The sequence below is a fragment of the Camponotus floridanus genome, unplaced genomic scaffold (genome assembly GCF_003227725.1).
Source record: "Camponotus floridanus strain SB8 unplaced genomic scaffold, Cflo_v7.5 scaffold31, whole genome shotgun sequence".
Lineage (NCBI taxonomy): Eukaryota > Metazoa > Arthropoda > Insecta > Hymenoptera > Formicidae > Camponotus > Camponotus floridanus.
This window is the reverse complement of record NW_020229448.1, coordinates 656,979-680,803: the sequence shown is the minus strand read 5'-3', so window position 1 is coordinate 680,803 and position 23,825 is coordinate 656,979. Positions and strand designations below refer to the sequence as shown.

Genomic DNA, 23,825 nt, shown 5'->3' with positions numbered 1-23,825 from the left:
ATGACGATGTGCGTTTCATTTCGAGCATAGATCTTTTTCAGCCTCGATTGAATTCTATTCTTTCCACCCTTTTTTATGTCATTCAATTGTCTAGACCAATAGCGTTTGTCGAATTGCATTTGGCGTCTGTGCCTTCAGCACAGAGACAAAAAGTGCCAATGACATCACCCACATTAGCGTGTCGAATGGTGTTACTGATAATAAGGGCAACCGAAAGAACGTTGATGTACCTTCGATTGCAATTTAACCTTCCATTTCGAGCTTATACTAGAATAATGAAAAAGAGAGAAAAGAGAAAAAGTGTTTTTATTCCTTCTGATTCATTTCTAAAATCTCAAATAATATTTGAGAACTGTTATAATTAAAATATTATAAAATTCTCTTTTATTTTGATTTTAGGTTTAAAATTAATTTTAAAGAGAAAAGTTTCATATTTCTATTTTATATATATTTATATACATTTATTTTATTATTTATAACGCAAGAATTAATTCTTTACAGATATTATTTTTTGTATTCCATTTCTATTTTTTATATAATTATTTATTAAGATTATAATTATTATTTATTATTCATTATTTATTAAGATTGTATTTATTTCAAAAATATTTAATTATAATTATATACTATATAATTTTTGTTTATTTCGTGTTTGTTTTATTTTAAAAGATAATCACAGATAAGCACAGTTACTTAATACCAATCATTAATAATAGCAACAATAATATTATTAATTAATTTATTAAATTTTTAGTAAAATATATTATTATTCATTGTTGCAAAGTTTAATATCAAATTCAACGAAATATAACAAACACATGACGTTTGGTAAATATACCATTATACTCGACGCCAATTTTAATGGGGAACTCAAGGGAGAATATGACAGCGTGACTATTATAAACATAAACAGTACGCTGTATAAGTTGTTAGCATGATTTCGGTGTGTAAACAATGTTGCACCGAGAAATGCCGTCTCACGTAAGACATTCTGACTAATTGTTCTTTACATTTCAAGAAGAGATTTTCCCCTGAGATATACTTTGTGGATTTACTTCGCTCAAGAGTGCAAAGCTATTTGCATCATTCTTAAACGTTCTAATTTGTGAAACGATTATGGTGTTCTAAGATATGTAGAGCAAATTGTCGCAAAGTGCTCCGATATGCTTGTCGACATTAATATATTTTTTATAGCACTTTTAAACTCTTCTTTCAATGATGATAATAATTATATTAAATTTTTATACAAACGTAAATGTGTTTCTTTTTTTTTATTTAATGAATATTTACACATTCTAGGTAATAACGCATACAAAGGGACAAAAACTACATATATCTGAACAACTTGTGCATCAATAATATATAATCCTATTAAAATATATGATATAAATTTAATATTTCATTAAATTTTTAATGCTTGATTTTTCTTTTAGCATGACTATTAATCGACGCTATTATAAAATTTATTTGAACTACTGATTTCGTTGATAATATGCACGAATATTGACTGTCGAGTTTTTGCGACTGAAATATTCTTGTCTTTCTTTTGCGTTCTCAACTGTGTCAGTCCTCCAGACTTCCGTTACGATTCCGCGCGAATTCATTTTACTAAACTGGATATTTCTCATTGTTTGTACGCAAACAATAGAGTCTGTTCATAAATCAGTTCGTTTATTTATGAATGTAATATGCTGATACCTTAATTCCCATTAGTTATACTCATTTTCAATGAAGAATCGCACAGTTTTGCAACTTATTATCTGTATTACTTGTCAAAATATTACAGTGATATTAAATTATATCACTTTTATGTGTGCGCAATGTGATTTATGTTAATTCTAAAAAAATAATATAAAATGATGATTCTTATATTTCTTTTTCTCATCATATACTATTTATGTTACAGCATTGTACTTTATTATAATAATATAGTAAACGACAATTGTGTATTATTTCAGCATGATTCAAAGTGCATCAGAAAATTGTAAATTTTTGAAAACGTTCCAATCTGTTCACGCTCAAAAAGCTCTTTATCGTTTACAAGAGCCTTTATCGTTCACTACTTAACAGGAGCAACTTTTAATAAATTTCATCGATCGGATTACATCATAATAAAAACTTATCTCCTCGCTGAGCTATTTCATTGTCGATACTTCGAAATAATTACGTTAATTAACGCTAGAAACTAATACAAAGGCAACTTGGAATCAGCTTAAAGTTTGCTTGATCGCAAACTCTGGTTTTTGTACCTATCACAAATTATTCCCCTTGGCAAATTTTCGTTGTGTCCTGAAAACTTTTTAAACACATACACATACACGTTGTATACACACGCGAGATTTTGCGACCTTTCAAAAAATTAGACGCCCTACATTGCCTCGACATCGTAAACTCAGAACCATTACTGTCCTTAATACTGACGACCGTTTCTCAAGATGATGATTAAGGGAAACAGGGCCGCGTAGGATGTATCCTGGCTTAAAGCATACGGAATTCCTGCCGAAATAAGGACGGAGGAACGCCGCTTCCAATTTTAGCGAGAGCGTAAGTCTCACCGCGGGAAATTCTGCGTCGTCGCGACGACATTTATTAAGCGCCCCTTTCCTTTTTCACGCCTCCGCGATTCACGAGCTTGTTATTGCGAATGTTGTTGCGCAAAACTTGTTGCGTCCTCGTTTGAAATCGATTGATAATATTTCTCGAAAGAAATGACACGTGTACAAATAAATGTGCATTGCAGATTACAATCCGATAAAATATAATTTAAAATAAAAACTATATCGAGAGAGACTAAACAAAGGCAAATTTCTTATGACATTCATTATTTATGTTATAAAAATTATGTATTAATGCAAAGAAATAGATGCACTTTAATACTATTTTTAATTATAGAATTTCATATAGATTTATAATACAGTTTTGCATTTTTCTATGAAACATATTTATCTGACTAATTTTATTTCTCGAAAGGCACGAGGCGACACAAAGCTATTTTGAACAGTAATGAGAGCTCAGATTGCTGCGATTTGCATTTCTTGCAATTGTCATGGTAACACGTTTGTGGAATTATATACGTCCTTTGTTGCGAACGTTTTGTTCTAACATTGAAATAGGACTTTGTTAGCTGTTGTTCCCCGCAAACAGCACGGAAGTAATATTCCACAGCTGTAACAATCTAGCACTGCTTGATAACATTTGCGAGATCCATTTACAAGCTCTATTTGTTATTTTTCGATAGCTCTATTTGTTTTTTTTGGATAAAGAGCCTTCAAAATTAATAAAAAGTTCGTAAAATTATTATCATAAATTATTGCGAAATATCTTTATGAAAATTTAAAGAAATGTAATATTTGATGATGTAACAGGATATTTAACGTTTTCGGTTATACCATCGCAATTCTTGAAATTCGCGTGTTTGTCAGGAAATGGAACGCGAGTGAGAAATCCTTTTGACGAAAATCCGAGGGATTTTCAGCTCGGTTTTGTACCATTCTGTACACGGATGCACTCTTAGCGATTTTTTTTTCATGCTAGAATGAAAATCAGGTTTTCTCGTGATTAAATGGCACAGTAGTTTGTGTGGTTAACTTTCATGAGGATTGAATTTTCTGTTTTCATCTTTATCTCTTGCTAAAAAATTAGTAGCGAAATCGTTTTCGAAAATTGCCACAAATTCTTCAAGTGAGAAGAAAGTTTCTTGAAACTTTTGTTGTTTACGCTTGCAGCAAGGCTCACACCGTCGGGAGAAATTATTCTTCATTAAAAAGATCCGACCAATGTAAACTTTGAAAGATGTAAGTACCGTATATACATATAAGAGGATCACATATATCTTCTTACACGAAAATATGTAAGTATAACTTGGCAATTCAATTATAAGTCACGTATTTTATTTCTTTAGGGAGAAAATCTGTAATATATATACATATGATACTTGGAAGATAGAAAATAAATATTATTCTTATAAGAAAGATCGTGGCGTGAAAGCGTATATATAATCCATTGCTTATTAAATATCAATATTGGAATATGCGTTTATTGATATATTATTTTTCTCTGAGATTTTTGACGATATATTTTCGATATATTTATTTTTAATATATATACCTTTATTTTTTTAACAAAGTTGGGCAAAATTTTTAAAATTGTATTGAAGAAAAAATTATTTTATTTTAAATATTGCTATAATTAATGATCTAATAAATTTTCACCACAATAAAGCTAATAAGTATAATAATGCAAGTAGTTAATGGAGAACAACAGACGTATTCCAATAATGTTATGATTTAATTAAAACTTTATTTATTAATGACGTAATGTCCCTATTATTTCTAATAGATAAACTATAGCGCATAAACATTAATCTATTCAGCAAACATAATTATGAATGTTTAGTATAGAGATTGTTTGAGAACTTGGCGAAGTACAATATTAATCTTAATCATAACGGTTTTACTTAGAGACGGGAAGAGAAAAAGACGCAGAGAAGAAGAGAGAGAGAGAGAGAGAAAGATCAGAGAAGATGCACTTTCTGTAGAAATTTACGATATAACATTTACATCTAATTTATATACAACACGAAGTAATAAACTGACACTAGCCACTGAATACAGACTTCAATGTCGACGTGATTATGCTTCTCGCATTAAAGCGGTTATATTTTATGTAGATACAATGAAAAAATACAAGGCTTTTTAAGTAATAAAGTACCGACTAAAATTTTTAACACAATTTATTTTTTGCATTATTTACATTTTAACAACTTTTTAACGCGATGTGAATTATTATCGAGCGAATTTTCCTAAGATTCCATATTCTCCACTATTTACTAACGCATTTACATTATTCACCATATGCGCCCGGTGATAAATTGCATTTTCTTTGCATTGTAATTTAACATAGAAAATTACATCAAGTTTCTCAGTACACGATGGCGCTTTTCTCCGGCTAATTACCATCCTTTAACCTTCCTACGATTTCTCTGCCTTTCATTGCTAAGTGCTGACATTGTATATTAACTGTCCTACGTACATATGTACATGTACTATGTGCACATATATATATATATATATATATATATATATATATATATTTTTTGAAACTCGCGCCTACACACGATGCCCGAAGTAAACGCTATTGTGACATCACATACGCAGTAACCACAAAGTGTGATTAGTTTGTCCTTTGATCATTACATTAAAAGTACATTTATTCTGCTCAAGAAAACGCGTAATTAAACTAATTAAATTAATTAAAATATTATAAGTAATTAGCCCATTTTTATAAAAGGTCCAACAGCAACATAATTCAAACATGTGGACGATCTCTCGTGCAAAAATAAGTCAAAATTGCAAAAAAGTATTTTTACAATTTTTTTTTCAGGAAAATCGATCTTGAAGGCGAAGAATAATGCCATGTTTCTTTTTTTACATCGACAGTACATATATGTGTATTCTTTTTGAATATTTTTATCAGAGAGAAATCATTGTTATTTTTTTCTATTTTTTATTTAATTTGCAATATTAAAACAATACCTATAATTAAAAAATTATAATTAAAACCTATAATTAAAAAAAATAAAGCAAAGTGAATTATTTTTTAAATTAAATATTGACGCGAAATACATATATCGTTTTCTTACAGCCAATGTGAGTTAATCTATAGATTAAACAACACCTCGTAAACAACTCTCAGTTACAATTATTGTGTAACAATAGATATTTTTCTACCTGCAGTCTTTCTAACAACAAAATTACAAACTTTCCTACAGATTGCAGTTGTCACGACGAAAGAACACAATAAATCCACATTGCTCACATTGCACAAGATTATAGCGTTACATATTACTCTTATATTACGCATATATGTATATATTCTCACTAATATATTTCATTAATGTTCTATTTAATAATCATCAACATCTATGTAATATCAACGTGAAATATGATTGATATTAAATCCAGTTTCCAAAAGTATCAACGTAATAAATAAATAAATCTTTGCGATAAAAAATAGTAAATAATATTTACAATAGATTTAAAACAAGAAGATTTATAACAAACATTTTAAATTTATTGTACTGAATGTGTAAATAAATATAATTCAAGTATTTCACCGAATCCATTCGATTTGAGTCGTTTCGAAAAAAAATAGGTATAAATAAAAGAGAAAAATATATGAGAGAAAAAAAATAGATGAGACTTTATATTATTTAAATTGTATTATTTAATAATAACAATGAGAGAATATTTTCTTTGTCTCTCACCGAAAAGTTGAGCAGCTCTATCGGTTATCGTTCTTTTACATTATCACCCTTACAATCAGCAACAATGGGGTGTCTTAACCCCATAACAAATTGACGCCCAAGATTGCCAAAGAGGTTCGTCGATCACCGTCACTATAATAGCGTCAGATGGGTACAGGCCAGAAAATCAGGTTGGAATACAAAGTGTTTCAGACCTTCAAGTCTTATTCTAATGACATTCTGATCTGTTTCAATTGAGTGTAAAGTCGGTTTAATCTAACGTAACACGATCATTACTTTTGTGATTCTTAACTTACGAATAATTTAGCCTTAAATACTTTTCCTCGCGGTCAAACCAATGAATTAAGACAAATCTAGCTAGGAAACTTTTCACGACTCACACTTTAAGACCTAATTTATATGCGCTCTTTACATAAAAAACTTGAAAGGCCATTAATGTGAACGAGATGTAATAAACTTTTATGCCATGCGAAATACGTGTCAGACATAGTTGTTAGATCCATTACTAGTAAAAGGTTCCACTATAAAGTATCTGTAATGCGACAAATAATTTTGTGCAGAATTCAAATTGTCATTTGAGGTTGGCAATATATATTAATAAAAATTTCTTAAAAAACACTTTTTTCTTGTAAAAAGCTGCCTATCGAAAAATTCCGCCAAAAGGCTGAAATCTAAGATATAGATAGCAACATATCACACAAAGAATACATACGATAATAAACGCAAAATTACATTATATTTTTATATTTATTGTAATCACATTTATCAATATGTTATTTCCCTTGTGCCAAGAAAAATAAATCCGCAATTTTATTAAAGAAAATTTATTTTTAACTTTTATTAATCCACATTTAATTACGATGCAAATTGTGGAATAACAGAGAGTGGAATATTTATTGCAGTTTACGTTAATACTTATTATAACCTAATTATACAATCAGTAAGTGGATGAAACTAAAATTAAATGAAATTAAATAAAACTAATTACAATTAATGAATCAGCATTTTTCGAGGTAACACAATAACACGCGATATTTATTACAAGAAATGAAATTCCAAGTAGAGTTTTCAACTATAATAAAAATGACGACACCATGCATAAAAATAATTTATTGCATATCATTATAGTTATTAGGTGTGATTACTTTTAATGTTTCATTTTATGTCTTTGCATATTTGTATGGCACGTTTTATTATCAATATAATTATTAATATTCCATACACATACTATACACATAAATATTTCAATATAATATTATATAAATATTTCAATAAATATAAATATTTCGATATAAATGTTTCACATTGTAGAATGTACGCGAATGTCAAAAAATAAATTCGGAGAATTTTAAATTTTATTGTGCATTTATCTGACTCTTTTCTTTTGTTCAAAAACATTGTAAATTATATAAGATAAAATATTTTATTAAAATCCTTTAATAATCCATTCAAAGAAATGAAATTCTGTATATTTGTTTTAATAGTATATAATCACAAATTTAATCTGCAGAATTCAATTTGTTAAATAAAAAACAAAGTAATTTCATTCTCTTAGTTATAAGATGTCTAACATTATGAGTTTAATATTGCTTGACTAGAAATTAGAACATATCAGGTTTATCTTGCAATTTTATAAAAACAGTTTGCATATTCATGCTAATCGTTGCATTCGTTATAATAATGGAATTTCATAATATTTCGGTGAATTTAATTTCTATTAAATTCTAAAACACTCTAAATACTTCTAAATATTGATAACAGAAGAAGCTAGTGGAATATTAACAAGCTTCATCATACTACATAAAGAAGTCAAAAAATTTAAAGATCGCTCTCTCCCAGTGGAATCCCGATAACATATTCGTAGCTAGCCGATCTTATCAGCTTCGTCGCTATTCATGCTTGGCAAAAGAATCATAAACATCCCATGAAATAATCTGATTTAATCTAAACGCTTTATATTTTCGATGTGCAAAAAACGTGTCTCAGCCACGAATATTTATAGTGTATAAATTATAATATCTCAAAAGACAGTCTCTGTGAAAATACACAAGGAACAATTGCTATGTGCGATATCCCCATTCATGCCTATGTACTTGTGTATATATGTACCGTGTGAGATATGTGGCGCTGTAAAATACGGCATAAAGCACTCAAGTAAGAGTGCGCATTCGATATAGTATTGTCACGTACAAGTGTACTTTTTTCTGAAATAGTAAAGAACATAATCTGACTTTCTAATGCGGAACATCTGTTGGTATATCATATAATTTCCGCATAACGCGTGTTGCGAATATTAATTTGAATTTTTGTAAATGTTTCTTTATTGGAATATTTTTTTTGATAAAGTGTGCATTTTGAACATAAATACTTTTAATTAAAATAGTAATGTAACGATACCCTATTGTGTTTTCGCATAAATTTTCATAAAATATCTTTCTTTATTATTTTAACATTTATTTAAAGCACGAAGTCCACGCTACGTGCACGCCATTCATATGTTTCGATTATTTTATTATATTAATTATTATTATTATTTATATACGTACATATGGGATGTTATACGTACATATAAATATTTTTATTTATTTATTAAATTTTTATCAAATTCTTGTTTAAGAATAAATACCTTTAAAATTTCATATTATTTTTGATTGCGTTTTGTCATAATATCAATTTTATCAATTTTATTTAAATAACATTCTTAATTTTTTAAAAATTATATTTCATATTTTGATGTTTAATATGCTATATTACAAATATTTCTAATCTTTAGAATATCTTTGATAATATCGAAATCGATAATAGAGGTCTACATAAAGAAGTCTAATGAAAATATATCTTGATATCATGAAAAATATCATTGATGAAAAATAAAGAGCGAAAAATAATTAAGGATAAATTATTAATTTATTCTTTTTGTTATTTGTTCAACAGTAAAAACAGCGATTCTGATCATTACGAGTTTAAAAGCATGTACACACTTATCATTATTTTTTCCGTAATGAATTTTCCTCGAAAAAACAAATATATTTCAAATGTCTTGTCATTTTTTCATTAGAGAAAATTAGTTGTAATTAGTTTCTACGAGAATAATAAAATTAATGAACTTTAAAAGGAGATTATTCATTATTAACAGAGTTTAAATATAATAATCGCGTGAGTGCAGAAAAATGTGCATTATACGGTTCTTAGAAGAGTAGGCTTAGAAAGACATTTGCCTTAAGAGGGTCAGTGCATATTTATATGTATGTATATCGCATGTACCTTGTGACGAATGCAGGTGGATAATAATCGCGTGATAGTGATTGCAATACGCCAATCCAATTCACCCGCATAGCAACTCGTGAAAGGTATATAAAAATTATATAATATGCTATAACTGTTTAAATTAGAGAGACGCGTTTTATATGGTACGCGATAAAATAAAAAATTTATTTAATTTAAAAATGTTAAAAAATCCATATATTTATTAAGTCACTGTTTATGCAATTAAAATTTTTATAAAAAAATTTGTATGAATATTTAAAGTTAACAATACAATTTAAACATTTCCATTGTTTTATAATATAACGTTTTATAATTTTATTTTATAATTGAATTATTTTCAATTTCTAACAAAGCGAAAACGTATCGTTATGTTTGTTAAGTTTTTAGTAAGCTAGTAAAGATGATCCATTACAATAAAAAAAAGTTTTTTATAATATTATTTAAAATATATTTGTTATAAATACCTCTATTTTCCAATAGAATTTGCAATATAAAAAGTTACTCTTGAAATAAATTTATTGCGAAATATCGGGCTATTTGTTCTTCCTGTAAATGAATGCTTGCATAATGTCTTATAGATTTCAAGATTCGACTCTTTCACGATAATCCTTGATGTAATTAATTTATTGTTCGAATGAAGCACACTTATTGTTAGTCATATCTACGATTAAGCCTGAGGATTCTGAATTCAATTATAATTGTTTATGATACTCTAATGTGATTCAATGATGAGAGAAGTTCAATATATTCGATGTGTGTATAACAGTAATTTATTTATAAATTGAAAAATAAACGAATTTGTAATATTGAGTGTAAAGAAATATTTCTGAAAAAAGACATGTCTGAATATAAGTTTTAAGAGAATCGACTATATTAAATAATAAATTGCCAACATCTTTGGTAAAAAAGAAACCTCAGATGTTTCTTCGTACTGTTAAAAGGTTTATCGTTAAGTTGTTTCCAAATCGATACTCTAGAAATGGCATGGTCGCTTTAAAACTATAGCATTGCTTTCGAAGCTTTAAAGTTGCCTCGAGGTAAACTTGTACATTTCACGTATAAAATATTTCGCTGAGAGAAAGAATCTCGCAATTTCCTGCATCATATTCAAGAATCGAGCTTACTTCTCAACGATGTTCATTTATAGTCTATTTAATATGATAAAATTCGTCTCTTCTTCATTCTTCATTTCAATTTGCTTTTATTGTTAATCTCGCATATGTTATTGTTGTTGATTTGCAGTTCGAATATGAAAATTGATCGTTCAACATAATTTTACTTGGGCAAATCGAGGTAATCGAGAAGAATGGAAGATAAATTGTAAGCACTTTGAACTTCAATCATGCTTCGTTTGTCATGCTCATGCTGATACGACATGGGAATATATCAGCTTTTAATTTCGTCAGGAAATATGCCAATAAATGCATGCTTCAGATTACTTTGATAATAATGCTTGAATAATTTGATAATAATACTGAATGCATGAATAAATGCCACAAATTGCAGTATCACATATACTAATTATTTACCGTTTAATTTGTTATTAAAATAAATTCGTCAATTAGATTCTAATATAACAGTAAAAAATATAACAATCAATATAATAAATTAATTAAACTTCTTGGCTACAATGTACTCTCTATTATATATTAAATTTTTCTTTAAATAATTTTTAAATATATATTTCGCTTATAAATTGATTATTTGAGAAAAAAAGATATTATACACACATGCATACCTTAAAGTTTTTATTTGTCAAAAATTACAAAATATGAATCTAATTTATGTTAAAATATTCTGTTTAATCTCATTTAAACTATTTAATTTAAATTAAATTTAATATATATATTCTTATTAAATTTAATATAGGTTTAACATTATTTAAGCAGCTCGACCAAAACAGTTTTACTATTTACATACATATAACAACGTGGTACGTAGTATTTTTGCACGAAAATATTTTACACTGGACAATATGCATATATTTGAGAAAAACCGATATACATATATTATACTTGTACGGAATATGTATTTCTAACTATTTACACAATCCATAAATTAGTTTCTCTATTATCTTATGTAAACTAGCTCCTCAACTTGCTTCCCTTCTTGATTGCTTTTCTTTGCTAATAGTAGTTATTATATAATATGTATATGTAAAATACAGTGTACCTTGAAAGTCAGTTGCTGTACGTTTCGGTCTATCGATGCTTGTGGCCACTAAAAGCATCGGATTTCCGCAGCCAGTAATGTTTTTAATTGCATTTACTAATCTCTGTTATCCAATATTAAACGATTGTGGATAAAAGAGAATGCAGTATTGGAAAATTTCAGAACAAACGCTGAATTGTTAGAAATGGTTTTGTAAATGCAGCGAAACATATGATTCGCTTAACTATCTGCACTGAAAAGTTAGGCTACTGGAGATTTATTCATGCATTCAAATAATTACTTTTCATCTCAACATATCTATCAAGAATGTATTACTGTATATTATATTATGTGTTACCGTGCAATACCGTGTGTCTAATAAGAGAATCGTTCCTCAAATTCACCTCTCACATTTTCGAAAAGTTTATGGCTTATAAATTCTAATTCGCGTTTCAGGTGGTTGGTTTCACCATCGCAGGGTCTTTGCAATTTTTCATAAAAATGCGCACACGGCACGTGCTCGGATACATGCAATTTATCGTTTTCTTTCTTCCACTACCATTTATGAAATGTACTTGAAGGTTCTTTTACTGCTCGTGTTCCAGATCAACGCGCATATAAATGATAAAGGAAAAAAGAAGAAGGAAAGAGTTGTGCTTGTGTAGAGAGATGAGACGGAGAAGGAGTTAAAAAAGGAGTCAAAAGGTGTATGGGAGAGCTTTTTCGAATGTGAAAATTACTATCACAGTTAAGAAAATTAAATTGATATTATGTATGTGTAAATGATACATAATAATGTTAACGTCTAATCTACAAAGCTTCCTCTTCATATTGACATTGTTTCGGTGGATATGCAATATAATATGCTTCAATTAAGTTATATATCAATTAATTTATATATGTAAATGCGGGGAATTTCAGAGCAGAAATTCCAAGTCAAATCATGTTATATGTGACCCTAGACTTCAATTAAATGCGATATAACGCGATATAAGATGTAACGCGCGATATAAGGAGATAGTTCCTTTATATTCGATGTATTGCTTTAGTTTCGTAACAGCCGCTCATTTAGGAAAAGACATAATCGTTTAAGAACAGCGCCTAAAATTTATCGATCTGACTTTCTCCCTACAAGCAGCAGAGAAATAACTCTTGACCCTCGTATTACGAGAGTACTGAACAAAGAAAGAGAAAAGTATCTCAGACATCCTATTTCGCTATCTTGCACATTTTCATATTTTAATTAAAATAAATGATTGAATTATCCATTAAAACTTAATTCTGTAGACTGCTCGAAAACAAAGAAATTTTTCTGGATAATTTATCGTTTACCATATTAGTGTTTCAAATATTCTACCCTTAATTTTAAAATATTAAAATTATTTAACTTTATTATTATTGCCAGTTTGCTTTGAGATATATATTGCAATAAGATATAAATCGTATTTACCTAATTACAAGATTTTTCTACTGTTATTTTATCGCATTACATGTAAAACTGGTTTTATATGCATGCATAGATTGCTGTAATGAATTTCAACATGTATGACTAGAATATGGTTATGCATACCGTAACATACGGTTATGCCTCCGTTTACGTAATTCAACATTACGTAATTCAAGAGAATTCCTTTTAAATTGCATTATACTAATATATTTATTTAATTCCTTAAGTAAAACTTAATTTCCTCACGTTTAATTCTTTTTTTCCAAATTATTTAAAATTATCGATTGCAAAGAGATATGCCAGACTAGAACAATGTATTTTATAGATTTTTCTCACCTTTACTTAGAGAAATTGTTTTAAAAATATGAATAAAGTTAAATTTATTAAAGTCCATATATATAAATTACGTAGAATAATATGAATCTATGCATAATAGTATATTGTAATATCAATTTTGACACATAAAACTTGCTTGTAGTTTTTTAGAAATAACAAATAATTAAATCAGCAAAACAAATGTATGTAGTTACTGAAATAATAAATGTAGCTCTTAGATCTAGTGACCTACATTTTATCTATTAATTTAATTTTTAATTAATAAAAATTTCGAGACTAGAATTGTAATTATTATTCGACATTTCTCCCTAATTTTGTTTCTGATATCTGTAAATTTTTATATACATATTTTAAATCTCATTCAAAAGTAAAAAAATTAATTTTCATTAATCTTTCTGCACTTGTAAAGTTTATTTTTCGAAAGTAACTTTTTTCATTTTTAATTACATATAACTGAAAAGCTATTAATTTTTTACCACTTAGTTTTTGTTAACTTTCAGAATGTAACTTTGATGAGATTACGGAAGTTTTTAATATCTATCATATGTCGACTTTTTCTTCTAACACAAACAATAATAATATTGATAGTTTTATTATTTGCTCGTCTATTTTTTTAAAAATTGATTAAGAAATTTATAGAAGAAAGTTAATAAATAATTTTATCGTTAAAAAATAATTTTTCTTTCCAATTTTTTAATAAAAACATGTTATATTCTAATAATGAATAAAAAAGTTACCTATAAGAATGGAAAAAAAGAAATAAAAATTTTTTAAAATTTGAATATATCCTATATATCATCCAAAGTTAATTATCTCTTCCAAATTAATTGGAACATAAAAATACAGTATATCCACTAAATTATAATTTTTCTACAATAATGTTATTTATAATTATAAAAGGTTCATAGATGTTGCTCTATTAATAAGAATTGTATATTTTTAGTACTGGAAAAATTGTGTATCCCAAAAAGGGAAGTCTAAGGGTGGCTATTCTGGCCTTCTGGTACTTATGGAGAACCTTGTTTAGTACCGCCATCTGAGTTTATTTTAAAAGCTACGTAGAGTTACATAGTCCCATCCACATTTTTCGACACTGCTGGTAAAATCATCGTTTAGTTCACGTATTACACAAATATAAATTAGAAACATCCTCCATATATATTTTATTAATTACGCATGTTTTTCTATTCTAACATATATTGTAAACATTAATTATGAGACTTATGATGAGAGAGACACCCTGTATAGATACATATGTATCATATCCAGATGGCGATACTAAACTATATGCTTTGATAAGTATTTTACATGAGAAACATTGGGATAGCTACTCTCAAACTTCTTTATGATATGCACGTTATATGTATATATTATATAAAATTATTTTATTATATAATCACTCCCATTACATTTGTTTATTTTCTCATAATTTCGATAACATGAAAGAGACTGAATATATTTAAAAAATTATTCATGTTTATTTTAAAAAATCCTCATCGCCAACATGCTTATAATATTTCGGGTAAAATTTCTTATATTAAATAATAAATATTTTACATTTGATATTAAATATCTATTTGTATAAATGATATTAAATATCTGATATTAAATATCTATTTGTTTAAATGTTGAAATTGAATGCAATTTTCATGCTAAACTAAGAAAACTCAAGCACTTAAAATAATAAAAAAAATATTAAAGTTAATTCATATAATACTTTCATAGAAATATTTTAAAATATTATTTTATATGTGTATTTTTTATTTCAGATTATTTTGCAAAATAATGTTATTATATTTAAGATTATTTTGCATTTATATATAATTTGATAAGCTTGGAAAATAATATGTTAATGATATTAAAATGCGTTTCATATATCGTCTTAAGCAATTTAAACGTTACATTGTTGTGGTAACTTTTAACATCAACTTTAACACGATTTTTACATTTTGTACTATAATATCTTCGCAGAAGTGTATCAGCGATAAAAAAATAGAAGAGGAGCCTCTCTACTTGAGTCAGAAACTGAAATAAATCAAAAAGATTAGGAGATACGGGAGAATGGCCGAGAGTAACTTATAACGAGACTCACGTCGTCGCCGGTACCCCATAATTACTGGCGCCGATAAAAAAAGAGGAAAAAAACGCAAAACAAAACAGACAGCCGCCGTGCAGCCACCTTTTAAAAAGGTGTTAAAGTGTGCTTTGTGCCCGTGTGTTCCATGCGGGGTAGGTGTTAATTTAAAACAAACCTACGGATAGAGCGCCGATTTGAAATCCAGCCGCCGTGTACTTTAATTCACCCTGAAATTTCGACCGGCCGATCTCCGTTTCAGTGGCGTACAAAGAAGATTTCTTATCTCGATTAGCGACTTAGATATCATGCAGTAAAGACTGAATATCTAGAAGTCTGTCTTTGAGTTATTTAAATTTAATCGAGTTATTTCGCGGATATAACTTTCCTCTATCATTGATTTTATATATATATAATGAATTATGTTTATAAATTTATTTATATAATTATTTTTTGAAGTATTCTATGCTTTGAGATATATTATAAAAAGCAAAAGTTATTTTATGGATGATAATAAAACAAAATAAACAAAATTAGACATATAAATAATAAAAATGGGGAACAGATTCTCTGTTGCAAAATTTTAGTAATATTTGATTAATTTCGGCAACTTCAACAACACGCCACTGTGATAGCAGATTTTCGTATATAACGTGTAATCAGCACAGCAGTTTCGAACCAATTTTTTTATGTTTACCTTCAGGCAATGCCCACCTTCCTTTCGCACCTTGCCATTTCTTTCTCATCACTCGAAGGTGATTTTACGATTCGCGTCCACCAAGAGATGAGCAACGCCCTCGAAAGTCTAGGACGAGTTGATCTATACGCAAAACTGCAGCAGTAAATTATTGTTTTTATTATCATGAAATTCTAGCCTTCCGCCCATTATGTATTAATTAAAATAAAAATTATAAAAATAATATTGTTATAGAAACTATCCCAAGTAATATTATTTTATTATAAGTAATTTTATTATAATTTCTATAAGGAAAAATGATATTTTATACATACATCTACACACACAAAATTGTAGCAACTAAGAATGAGAAACAATATATATAATTGTCGTATAATATGTATATAAAAATCTTTCTATTTTATGATAGAAAAAATCTATTTTCTGCAAAACAATTATTATAATCTAATGAAAAAATTATTATTATGTGGAATTTTATGTTAAATTAAGAACTTGTTATAATTAATACAAATATAGTTATTTTTCTAATTTTTCTAAAAATAAATTTATATTTTATATTATAATTAAATTTCATTTATATTATAATTAGATTATTACATTTATTTTATAATAAAAAAAGATGGAAAGACGATGCTTGAAACGTTCAAGTCGTTTTTTAAATAAGAAATTTTTACACGTTGAAACTTTGTATTATAATATTTTCTTTTATGTAGGCCACGGAGTTTGTGGAAATAAATACACATTTTCCCAGATATAATTAACTTCCAACCTAGCGATTAAACTTATTAAGAACTTAATTGGCCCAGCCGTTACTGATCCGCTAATTTAAATCTAAGCTTCTCATAATTGGATACCTCGTTTATAGATACACGAGATTTAACTCGACGTATCTCTTTCGATTATGCGAATTATTTCACAAATTATATCGCTGATATCATTATTTTCGATAACACTTTTCTTATCATCAAATCTTATTATCAGCAAAGATACTTAACAGCCAACACAGCAATTTTTCATGTAATATTCCCTTCGATAATAAACCCGATAAAAAGCCCGATTTTTCAGGTAAGCCTCGAGCACATATCAATTCATTACAGATTCGATCGATCTTTCTTTTCGATCCATAATGCACGCGGTCCAGGCGTTAACGAGACAGCTCCGGAGCCATTAAGATCCCAGCTTATCACGATCGGGATGCAGCACGCGAAAAGACTCGTTTTCCAAATTGAAAACGCGCCGGTATCGCGGCGAACAATCGGCAGAGCTTGATCTGCTCGCCCTCTAATCGCCAGTTAGTCGGTCCGAGTGCCGCGATCTATCGATTTATCGGTCCACGGAATTAGCATTCGAGGCGTGCGGATCTCACCGCGCGGATCTCTCGGGCTCCAGCCACGTAAATTTTGGGGCCCCCTTCCTCCAACCCTGTAAGGGATAGATCTCACTTGCGATCTATGCGTAATTCATCGATTCGTTCTACTCCCGACGAGTAGATCCGCGCGCGATACATTTGTACGAGATATTATCGTATGCGGCTAGGAAAAAATAATAAATCAAGAAATATTAATGTTATACGGCATAATGATGGCTTTTCTGAGCCAAGTTCGGCTCATTCGACGGACTTCATTCGCTGCTTCACGATTACTTGGAGTAACTGCACCGAACAAGAAACATAATAAACGGCCGCGTGCATCGCGTCGCCCCAAGAGAAAGAAAGTTCTAATTCTGCACAGCCCCACCGAGAACAGACGAAGCGCGTGGCCATATTTTACGGGTGGAGGCGTGAAACGGATAATTTTCGAGGGAAGCAATAATCGGGTCGTATATCAGGCCGCAGGAACGGCCTTCAAATTATCGGAAACGAGGGCCAAAACTAATGGGTCCCGCGTTAAACCGTTTGGCTCCTGCCTTCTGGCTCGACGATGCTGATTCACGCCAATCCATTCGCCGTTTTCGCACCGCACGAGCCGAAAAACTAGTCGCTTCTCACGTCAGACATGTCCGATACTCGAGAAACTTTATGCCTTGAAGAAAGTTTAGAGAGAAGCAGGGAAACACGTCTTACTTCTTGCTGCAGTTTCAAAGCAATCGAAATATCTTCAATTTTTAAAGAATATAACATTATAAGTTTAACAATAAATGCTCTTAAATAAAGGCTCTTTTTATTTTAATAATTACGTGAGGAAGTTTAGAAAATGAGCTGGCCCCACGTATAGAATAAAAAATGACAAATTTATCAAATAATTATTAAATAAATAAACGAAAACCGAAACTAAAATACCTGAAATTCATGATAATTATTTTAACACAAATATTTTTTGTTGCCATTTTTTACAATTTATTGATGATCATATTCTCGAATGCGGAGACTAATATGCAAATCATCGATTTTACCAGATTTGATTGCTAATAGATTTGAATGGTTTGTCACAGACCGTTCCCGCTATCGCTGCTTGAATCGGTGTGGTGAATATTCTAAAGTTTATATCTGTGTAATTTAGAGTCGACAGCAAAAAAATCGGCATCCGATCCGATATGATCCAGAGCAAGTCTCGTTTCACCTAGGAAAGCAGGCAGTGAAGAGTGAAAAAGAGGGCAGTGAAGAGTGAAAGTAGTATGACGAGATAATTTAATTAATTGATATACCTGTTATCTATTAGGAAACCCGCATATGTATTACCTTAATATCTGCTGGAAATACCATAGCCTCGTCGTGTCTGGCGATAACTGCCTGATTAATTGGCGCGTAAGGTAGCATGGAATTCCAACAGCCGACTGCATTCTGATCGATCAAGTTAAAGAACTGAAGTCCGTTCTCGTCCATTACAGACGCCGTGCAATGGGACAGCGGCCCTCTTGACGGCAATACCTACGTCGTACAAAAATTAACAATACAATATGATTGTGCATTCATGTGTATATAATTAATAATATCGGATTTTTTATTTAGTTTAATATATTTTTTTGTTTTGATGAAATTCTCGAGAATTTTCAGATACAAATCAAATATAACTTCTTGCTGCAGTTATCGAAGGATTCAAAATATTTTTATTTTTGAAATAATATAACATTATATAAATTTGTAAATAATATAAGACGATTAAAGATTTTTTAATTTTACAATTGTGTAAGAAAATTTAGATAGCAAGTGACTCTCTCTCTCAAATAAAAGATGAAAATTTTATCTGATAATTATTAAATAAATACAAAAAATTAAAATTAAAATACCTGAAACTCATGATAACTATTCTGAGATAATTGTTGATTCCTCAAGATCCTCGTGGAAACTGCGAATTCCCGATAGCTGCTGAGAGAATGAAAGAAGAGAGTCCGGTAGCCATCTGCTTGTATCGGTGACAGACTCATCCCAAAAATGCCTTCTTCTCCCCATTGGAAGTTCAAGCCTCCGATATTATAATCGCCTGCCAGAGGATCCGGCATAAAGTAGCTGTGCGTTATTCGCCAAGATGTATTCTGCTGCCATGAATACACGATCAGACCGTAGCCGAGTTCGTCAGACATGTAAGCGAAGGCATCGTCGCAATCTTTTCCCAGATCAACCGCAATATTGGCGATAAAAGTATTCTAGATGATAGAAGAAAAAAGGGCGTTTAAATGGATTAAAAATTAGAGATGCAACATAAATCGAGTGCAAAAGACATACCTGATTAATATCGTCCGATCTGAGTCTGTATTGCCTTATAATTTTATCCGTCCTCAAATCAAATATATTCAGGGTATAAGGACAAGCTTGCACAGTCGTGTCACCGATTCCTATTGTTCCGGTATCCAACACCCACAGTCTATCACATGCATCTGCATGAATCCTAAAAAAAAATTATACAATGTTTTATAAAATGTCTTCGAGCTTAATCAGCAATGTTACCTGTAAACGGTCGTCAGTCCGCTACCGCAGGCACCAGCCCTATTTTGAGACCAATTCGGATAAGGTATAAGCTTCGGCGATACACCTTGATTAACGTCCAACGGTATGTAATTCAACGTAGCTGGTATTCCTATAATATAACGTTGCAATCATTGTATTAATATTAAATTAAATATTAAATTAAATATTAATTGATTAACATTACAATTATAAAAATTAAATTTTATTATATAATTGTTTCAAAATCAGCACATAACGATTAACATATTAAAATGTAAAAAGATAAGTCAAATAAATATTATAATATATATAGAAATATATGACATCATGAGTGTGTAATTAAAAGTTAAATGGTGTAAAAAGAAGAAAAGAAGATGCGAAAGTGAGGGGGAGAGATATAAAAAATGCGCGAAAGGAATTGCGTTGAATTTGCGAAGGCCTCGCGAAGGAAGTAAAGAAGAAGGATGGAAGGGTGGAACATTAAAGAGCTTACACAGCGTGCCGCCGTCATTGTTTGGTCTTTGTGCGACACAAAAAACGGTGGCGCGCGCCAAAGTATATAATAAACATAGAGCGTGCAAAAAAATGGAGTGAATAAAGGCCAGCCGAGAGCTTGAATAAACCCGTTCGTCGCGCTGTGTTTCGCTTTCCCTGGCGGTAGAGAGGTGGAAGGAGAGAAGCGAAGAGAGACCCCCCTCGTTTACAGCGGGGGAAGGGGAGTCCGGGTCCGCGGAGATGGGGGCGGTGGACAGAAGAGAAAGACGGAAACCCTCCCATTGAGAGCGCGCTCGCGATTTTCGGCGCTTTTTGTCGCGGACCGGAAGTCGCGCAGACGGGAATCGAGGCGCGCACCTCCTATGGCGATCTTCCGCGCATTATACCGGCGTCTGCTTCCGGTTTCTAACTTTGAAGCGTCGCGCCTCGTTTCTTTCGGCACAAGACGAGTTCATTTGTCTGTCGCGTCATTAATCCAGACAAAAGCGTGGCCGTAATTTTTTAATGATTAATATTTCTGACGTTCACCATTACGCCATCTTGGCACCGTGATGAAGAGCTTGTTCTTCCAGATCTCGATGCCGACAGGCAGAGAATTCTCTGGCACGTATTCGCCGCTCGCTATCGCTGATTGTCGGCTGCGCTGATCCGGATAAGCAAAGTCCATCGTCCTCCAGATGAATCTTTCCCAAAGCGGAGCACGTCCTACCTGCATGCTCCATATTTGAACCCCATCGACGTTTCCGATAGTCCGGAGTGACAGGAAAATCGAGATGAGAGCCAGGAAATACCAGACGCAATGATTTTTCATCCTCGTTATTTAATATTTCTGTGAAAAATATGTTTAATTAAAAAATATTATTATATGATAATTATTTTCTGCGTAAATAATGTAAATAAGATGTGACATAAACAAATGCATTATAATAAATATTACAGATATTACAGACATATATAGATATATATTATAAAATATTCTATTATAAATTTATATAAATTTAAGAAATTGATTTAATTATATAATTAATTATATATATATATTATTAATTAATTATATATTTAATATATATATATAAACATAGAGCATGCAAAAAAATAGAGTGAATAAAGGCCAGCCGAGAGCTTGAATAAACCCGTTCGTCGCGCTGTGTTTCCCTTATATAAACATATATATATATATATATATATATATATGTATATATATATATATATATATATATATATATCTTCGCGTATATATTAAGAGACACGATAGTGTCTCGCGCCAAGTTTATGCGGAGCATTAGCGCGGCACTCTGTGTATTTAGATGCGAGTCGGACAATTAAGAATAAGTCAAATTATCGGATTTAAAATAAGTAAGTAAAGTTGTAAGTTTCTTACTCTTGACAGAAAATTGCACTAGCGACGCTTTCCGATATTAATGACATATGTCATTAATGACATGTATCATTAACCGCATTTTGAGTAGTGATAAGTAATAAAGTGCAAGTTAAATAATAACTAATTAAATTATTAATTAAAAATTTGCAAAAGCTAGTAAGATATGATAATTGGAGTCTAAGGTAAATAAATATATCTATTTTACAAGCTATATATATTATATAATATATATTATATATATTGTACTTATATCTACATATATTTTTATATAATTTGCTTATATATTAAAAAAATATACATATACACATATATATATATATGTATGTATATATCTTTTTTTTAAACATAATATCTCTTAGCAAATTATACTAAAAAAAGAAGTCCTACTCCCCAAAAACTTACCTTTTTAAAAAAAGGTAAAAAAAGAACGCCAAATTCATGCACTAATTGTATCCAACTGTCCTATTGTCCACAAAAATAGTGATATAAAAAAATTGCACCAACTAAGAATAAAAATTTGTACAAGATAAATAGAAGTACAAAGCAGAAAACTTATACAAGTTAAATAGAAATATTTTAATTGAAAATTTGTTATACATTGAAACATTGTTATACAAAATAGTTGTTTTAATTTTCAAAAATAATAATATTAAAAAATTAAAAAATTATTTAAAAATTGTAAACTGAAAATTAATATAAAACAAAAAAGTAAAAAAATTTTAATTTAACATTTTTTTAAATCAGTTTTATTACCAAACACATTGCAAAAAGTTAATCTCTCTTGATGTAGAAAATAAAATATATTGTTATTATGAGATTTATGTGTCAATCAATTTATTGTATATTATTAACTTTCTAATGTACAGCTTAAATTAAATTAGTATATTTTAATTAGTCAATAATGTCAAGAAATGACATCTTTAAATTTATATTTATAATTATAAATTTATATAATAAATAAATATATTTAAATACATTCATTAAATGCACAATATAAGATATTGCAGAATTAAATGCATAGTTCAAATTAAGGTTTGTAAAAATTTGAAAAGTTGAAAATTCTTAAGTATTAAAAATAACTTTAAATTTCATTAAAAATTATCTAAACCAAAAATAAAAATTATCAAAATATTGAATATACACATAATAAAAAAAGAAAATATCATAAAATCTTCTTTTTATATATCTGAGAATTAAATCCGTTCACATTAAAAAGTTCTCTATATACAACTTAATAATACATGAAACAGCTATTTTCCCTCATAATGTAAAATAATTTCAATTTCATCGCGGCTATAAGATGAAATCTTATTACATAATTATTTGCTTCCCTCGATATTTACCACATTTATCCAAATAGATACGATATGAATCAATATTTTCGATAGACACTCGAACACAAAATTATATAAATCGAAAAATTGTGAGAGGGATGCGAAAAGAAAACGGAGATTTTTGTACTCTAAACACTTGGAGTTACCGACGCACTTTCAATCCTAAACTGTGTGTTCCTGTAATACGCTCGCCGTATATAAAGCACCCCAGTCTTGTAGCTAAACCATAGCTAAATCATATCACGCGGAAACTCATGTCCCACACATAGAGAGAAATGCATCTTGGCGTGTACTTATGCTCGCGCCTATCCAAGCAATCCTATATTAAGCAGTCTGGACATCGTATGCACCTGCATTTATGCATTTCGACGTGTCAATTTAATACTAAGAGAGAGGAAAAGTACACTTTGCACGTGCCTTGAAAACTTTAGAACCGAGTCTATTCTCAAAAAATTTATTTATTTATTAATTTGCTAAAATTAAAAAGATAATAAA

At 29.6% G+C, this 23,825-nt stretch overlaps 1 protein-coding gene across 2 annotated transcripts; it reads right to left on the bottom strand.

Annotated features, from left to right (window-relative positions):
• Nucleotides 1-18,533: 18,533 nt before the first annotated feature.
• LOC105252392 (protein yellow) lies at nucleotides 18,534-23,469 on the bottom strand. Of its 2 annotated transcripts, none has more exons than XM_025410348.1 (8): nucleotides 23,340-23,469; nucleotides 22,399-22,458; nucleotides 21,144-21,444; nucleotides 20,121-20,250; nucleotides 19,899-20,061; nucleotides 19,463-19,819; nucleotides 18,915-19,103; nucleotides 18,534-18,795 (listed from the first exon to the last, which is right to left on the bottom strand). In XM_025410348.1, exons 3-8 carry the CDS (start codon nucleotides 21,424-21,426, stop codon nucleotides 18,625-18,627), a joined length of 1,293 nt encoding a protein of 430 aa, XP_025266133.1. In that variant the 5' UTR covers nucleotides 21,427-21,444; nucleotides 22,399-22,458; nucleotides 23,340-23,469; the 3' UTR covers nucleotides 18,534-18,624. The 2 variants fall into 2 exon arrangements, with proteins under 2 accessions (XP_025266133.1, XP_025266134.1); XM_025410349.1 differs by having other exon boundaries at nucleotides 22,399-22,499; nucleotides 23,340-23,437.
• Nucleotides 23,470-23,825: the final 356 nt, after the last annotated feature.